This window comes from Ursus maritimus, unplaced genomic scaffold (genome assembly GCF_017311325.1).
Source record: "Ursus maritimus isolate PB19 unplaced genomic scaffold, ASM1731132v1 scaffold_9, whole genome shotgun sequence".
Taxonomy (NCBI): domain Eukaryota; kingdom Metazoa; phylum Chordata; class Mammalia; order Carnivora; family Ursidae; genus Ursus; species Ursus maritimus.
The window spans coordinates 73,839,235-73,845,387 of record NW_024427107.1 but is presented as its reverse complement, the minus strand read 5'-3'; the positions used below and the strand labels follow the sequence as shown (position 1 = coordinate 73,845,387).

The 6,153-nt window shown below is 44.3% G+C and overlaps 1 protein-coding gene across 1 annotated transcript in view; it reads right to left on the bottom strand.

The window, feature by feature from the left end:
* Positions 1-578: 578 nt before the first annotated feature.
* Positions 579-6,153, bottom strand: part of KHDRBS3 (KH RNA binding domain containing, signal transduction associated 3) — a 177,785-nt gene continuing 172,210 nt past the window's right edge. The window contains exons 8-9 of the mRNA XM_040626044.1: positions 3,049-3,107; positions 579-1,177 (exon numbers count right to left, since the gene is read on the bottom strand). Coding sequence (XP_040481978.1) covers positions 1,086-1,177; positions 3,049-3,107 — 151 coding nt within the window. The 3' untranslated portion in view covers positions 579-1,085. The remainder of the gene's footprint in view (positions 1,178-3,048; positions 3,108-6,153) is intronic.

The window sequence follows — 6,153 nt, the reverse complement described above, 5'->3', positions numbered from 1 at the left end:
ATATTAAGATAAATTAAGTGAGATTAAAATCTTATTTGATTTATTTACCTTTGACAATGAAGACCGTTTAAGGGTTACACATCCTCAGCCTTGGCGAGTGCGACCTCAATTAGTCAAGTCAGAATGTCTTTAAAAGCTTTGTGCTTATTGCTTCCAGCATGGAGCGAGGTGTTCATTAAGGTACCAAAATTCTCATAAAAAATCCAAAGTTGCACTAGTGAAAAAACGCTCAACAAGATGAAAACTGATCACATCTTTTTCAGAAAATCAGTAGTTATTTTAAAACCAGTTTTTAAACAAGATTTGGTTTTGCGTCGTTTTAACGTGCTACTCACGCAGCTTAACACCATGTGGACTCTTTAAACAGCATTTAAATCTACGGTGAGTATAGAATGGTACATTTAATTTTATACCATTTTTTAAGTCAGTTGTACAATGTTTAGTGTGACCCTTTTATGACAAGCGTTGTTAAATGAACTCTTTCCCTGTTTACAACTATTTATGAAGGCCTTTTTAAATAAGAGAAACATGAAATTGTTAGCTCACACACACGGAATTTCTTTCAAAAGTTTATTTAGTATCAAGCAAGAGGAGACTTTGCTCAACACTACAGAACATTTCAAGACTTGAGTTACAAAAGAATACCACATTATTTGCACTTGTAATTGGCTTCCCTTTTTACGCATGTTGGCAAGAGAAAAAAAACTAGCATATGGCTGAAAGATAAAATAACTAAATTGCTATGGAAACCTTTAAAATGAAAGGTGAGGCTTATGTTAAAAGGATGGATTAACATATTTAGTAAACCTAGTTTTTTGTTTAACACTAGTTAATCAAAGTTATTTTTTTTTCCTTTTGATGACCTATTTTTTCATATACAGACTGGAAATAACAAAATTTTACATGTCTTTTTTTTTTTTTTTCTGCCCAGGTTGATGTTTCCACAAAGTAGTTTTAAAGTTCCATCCATTCAGATTTTAAGCATTTTGATTTATTTAAAAAGGGATTGTTCATAGAAAAACATTACTTTGAACAGTACACAGGACTGGTGGAGACTGGCTATTTCACAACACCAGACAGTACAATCAGTATCTGCCGTAGGGCTGGTCTCTGTAGACGCCCTTCGCGGTCCTTGCTGCAGGTGCCTTGTGTCTCGAGTTAGTCCAGTCCTCTTGCCCTAAAATCAGTAAGATGAATCACAATTAGATCATTGCCATGGATCCCGCTGGCTTCATTTTTCAGAATCTGACTTAACCCTGAACCAGTGGTAGATGTCATATTGAAGATACATATCCCTGATGTACTAGGGGGAAAAACCGCAAGGGTATTTACTTAGAGAAAAATTACAAACACAATGGAAAATGGTCGTCCCACTAAGAAAACTTATCAGTATGGGAAGAAAAATGATTTTTGTACCTTAAATAGCACCCCACTTTGCAAGAACTATCCTTTCGGTCACCATTTTAACAAAAGCTCATATGCTCAAACAGCAAACTGAACTGCTTTTTACTAAATGTTAAGACATTTATAAATGGGAAAGACAATGGGAAGAGGATCACTCAGATTTCTTTTGACGGCAAAAACAAAGACAACACAGATAAAGATCTGTGCAGGCAAAAGCAGGCAGACATGACCAGCAACAGGGGAGGGGCAGGGTGGGAGACAGTCCTGGTCACCGTGTCTCCTAGGTCCTTCCGCGGACAGAGTGGATGGAAGTCATGTTCAGGGGAAATGTAGCCTCAACAATACTTCCTGCATACAAAATAAGTTCTTAACGACAGAATGTCCAATTTCACTCCTCATAATACTAAATCCGTACCAGACAGGTGTACGAGTAACAAAAGGCATTCCATCATCTAGATCTCCTGAAATTAAACACCCGTTCCATCTCAGCACTTTCAATAAGTAATCTACAAGTCTCTGACAACAAACAGTTAACATCTCTGCTGCAACATACAGCAATTTAAAAGCCATGTGTCCACTGAGACCAATTTAAAAAGGCTGTGAAGGAAAAATACTTAAAATGACCTCTTCTTTTGATACAAACATGCAATCAACGTCATTCCCTCAAGCTAACTTGCATTCATTTAAGTAGACAGCATTCAGCAAACCAAGGTATTTCTCTTAAGTGTTTGTTACAAGTAACAACAACAACAAAAAAATCCAAGGTGAGGTCATCACGGCTTGGGGCAGGTGATATAACAAAATGCACTTCAAAAGGAACACCGGAAAATGGTTTTTCAGTTATGTTCAGAGAAATGTCAGAACATCCATTAACCAGGATCCTGATTCACTTGCACCGGGTACCAGGCATTTATCAGAGCTTTGCAACTGATTGAAGCTTCCTGTTCTCTGATCTCTTTGCCCTCCGGCAAAGGAGCTTGGTACTATCATTATGTTGCTGCTGCCAATTCTTTTAATTAAACCTGTCCTCCTTCTGCATATTGAGACTTTGGACATGGATTCCCCAGCATCTCTACTAGCTCCCACTGAATTAAGTGGGGTTTAGCTGTCTCCCTGTATGCTGGAGAGAGCCATACATCTCCTCCTTGGCTCAGTGCTTTCCTAACCTTTATGGAATGACTCCCACTGTCATGTTTTTAGAGGGTTTGGGATTGGAGGTGAATTAAAAAACGAAGAAGGGAGTGGGACAATCCTTTGAGAGCTGCAGTCTCAACGGCTTCATTTTCCTTCACTGTCAAGAAGCAAAGACACTTCAAAAAGACCCGAGCTATCAAGTGTCTGCGGTTTGGCAAATGACTCTATAAATGAGAAAATCAGCACATGGCAATCAACCCAAACAGAAAATCTAAGTTGAGAATGTGAATCTATGCAATTTTGTATGAGTTTTTAGTCCTCTCTAAATATTAAATTTAAATCTTAAAGGAGCTTCTGAAAATAGCTAGATATGCACACTTGAGCTAAAAGGGAAGCTGCTGCTTCAGTCAAAATGTCTTTATGGATTTCTCCTCAATTCCGATCTTGAAGGTGTTTCGATGACCACTCCTCCCCCGCTCTATTTCTGGTTCACGTTGGCCAGTTACTCACCGTAGGAATCGTATGTCTCTTCACTGAGTCCATGTCCATAATCATAGTAATCAGCACCACTGCATTGGACAAAACAAAAGACGCAAAAAAAAAAAAAAAAAAAAGAAAACAGGACAAAATAACTTGACTGTGAGTTTAAATCATATTCAGTGCCGTATTCTAAAACTTACGGATAACCAATCAAGGGCAGGGCTACACACTGAAAGAAAGAATTACCATTGAGATGGCAGAGATCTACCACAGAAACTTCAGACCTTGGGAATCTCAAAGATTTCCAGCTGTAATATCTAATAAATGTGTCTGTCACTGGAGCCACAGCCATCGGCCAACGAGCACAGAGTGAGTGTCTCCGTGCACGACGGGTACACAGCCTGCGTGTCCTGGATGGACAGGGTCTGCACAGTGATGGGTGTGCAGGGGACAACCGCCGTGCTCTGGGCCAGGGCTGTCCACCAGCAGGAAGGCAAGGACGTTCCTTCCTCTTTAACTCCTGCCTACCAGAAAACCCGCTGCTGTGTGATCTGAGGGCTTCACAGCGCGTTAGAACAGGGACTGAGAGCCAAGGCTCTGTTTCGCCAGCACTATGGCATTACCGTCAGGAAGTCAGTGTGATGGCTGTGTCGTGACAGGACGGCAGGGAGGCTCCCCGCCACCCAGTCACGGCACCCTCGCAGCGTCTGTGAGGATGGAGGCTGAGCATCTTGTCAAAGCACAGGCACGTCTGTGTGCTCATGTACAGCATCCTCGAGATACGGGGGGCTGTTACCACGGCCATTCTGCAGATCACGCAAAACAGGCTCCATACACACAGCGTATCTGAACCAGGCATCATTTATATAGGAACAAAGCTATGGAAAATCTAGATTACTAAACCATGGCAGATGCAATTAGTTTATGATGCTATTTTGAGGATCCAAGGAAGAGCTTCCACTCACCCTCTCAGGCTTTGCGCTTTCCCACTCTACTTAATTTTGTAGGGAAACAATCGTCCTGAATTTGTTATCTTGGATTGTCATGGAAATAAACATTCTCATTATTCCAACCTCACGCAATCAAGTAAGAAGTTCTCATCAAAATGGAAAATGATCCGGCTCGGCTGCATAACACCTTAGGAAGTTTCGAGATGAATAATAAAATCCATGGTGTGAGAGATGCTGAGTGCCAGCCGCCGAGAGCCCACGGCGTCCTCACGGCAGCCCCTGACGTAAGTGGACTGTCATACCCATTTTAGAGCTAAGGACGCTCCTGCAGATCAGAAAGCCGGGACGCCAGCCTAAAACCTCACAGAGCACAGACAGGTGACACACTCGTTGGTCAAACCCACACCTGGCTCTCCTGCCATGCTTCCTCTGTCAGGTGAGCGGTACCAGAGACCCATCACTCTGCTGGCTGCAGCACAGCACGGCGATAGCAGGAGGAAGCGGTAAGCAAGGGGAGCAGGTTCCGTTTTGCCTCAAGCATGTGCAGATGGCTCTTCACAGCGGCTCCTCCTTCTTCCAGAAATGGTCTTCTTTCCTCTCCTCCAAGCTACCTGCTACTCAGTCTGCAGCCAAAATGCTACTTCTCGGGGAACCCTCCCGATTTCCCAGAGTTAGGCTGGCTGCCCAGGGCGGCACACTTCCCTTGTTTCTCCCCACTCTCCTGGCCCCCAAGACCTCACTGTCCATGGACTGAGGGAATCCACAGACGAGGCACGCCTCCACCATTGGCCGCATCACGTGGCTTCCTGGAGAACATAATGCTCGAGCAGTTCTGAGCCACCAACCAGGAGGGGGAGGCTGAGGAAGGGGTGCGGAGAAGGGATGGACAGGGGGATGGCGGCAGGGGCCTTCCAGGCAGAGCAAACAGCACATGTAAGGCACAGCCTGAACAATTTGGGGGTCTACAAGTACCTCCATCACACAGAGTTAATAAGCACTGATAAAATGCCGAGGCTAGAATATTCCTCAGTATAAACTGCTTCCTCCATGTGCAAAATATAGGTCAGATCTTGTTATCCTGGTTTAATCACATCCTCACAAGTTAATTAAACACAGTGTAACATACTGGTTATGATGGGAGCTCTCCGGCATGGAGATAGAACATAAGCTCTCTGGAATGTGCTGTGTTAAGCTCCACGGCTTTTTAAATGTTGCCCAGGAACAGAATAGTCACTCCTACAGATAACCTATTACACCAAGTGGCAACACGCAATTTTTCTAAGGAGGGGCACGTAGCTACAGAGTTTTAGGAAAAGGTCTTCAGACCGAGAGCTGACACTCCTAGAGGACGTGGGAGAAAGGCAGGGAGCGTGAGAGGAAGGGCACTCTGCTCAGTGAGACCCCTTCACTGACTGCGTCTCCATGTGTGCGATCGCTCTTCATCTCCCTAAAATCATTATCCTTGAAGATGGAGCAGCCGAGATTCAGTGAGGCTGAGCCACCTGCCCAGAGTCACACAGCTCAGAAGGGACAGCACCGACACTCAGAGCTCAGGATGCCCCCATCGCCGTGTGCTGAAGACCTATACCAGCAGTGGACTGTGCTCACCATGGGGCCGCCTTACACTTGAGGCGGGGGGTGGTGGTGGTGGTGGCGGTCCCTGTTCACTCTGACCTGCTCTGTCACTCTTCCAGAATGTCTGACTTGCCCTCTCCGGGGCTGCCAGGATCCCTCCTCTTGCTCAGAAACGTAAGGATCCACACAGAACTCACTGCCATGTGATCACGGTGAATTGCCACCGCCTCACTTCGCTGTCTGGTCTCAAATTCCCTCTCTCCCTTTCAATAGCCCTAATTTTCTCTCGAGGCAGCAAATTTATCTATGGTGAGAAGGAAATGGGAGAGACTAGCTAAAAAAGGATCAAAGACACATTCATATTAAAAAACAAAAATCCAGCAACAAGAGATAAAAGAATACTGCTTTCCTGCCTCGTAAGGTTTTACAGCTTTAAATATGAGAACTGCCTTGAAAGTAGAATAATTTTTTTTCATCTTGAGGACAGACATTCAGAAACTAACCTCTTGATGAAATCTCACTGTCAAATACTGGTCAAGATACCTGAGTCTGAGCTGGGGCCTCCACCTGCCAGGCTCCCTGGGAGATCGCCCTGCCCGCTGTCCCTGTG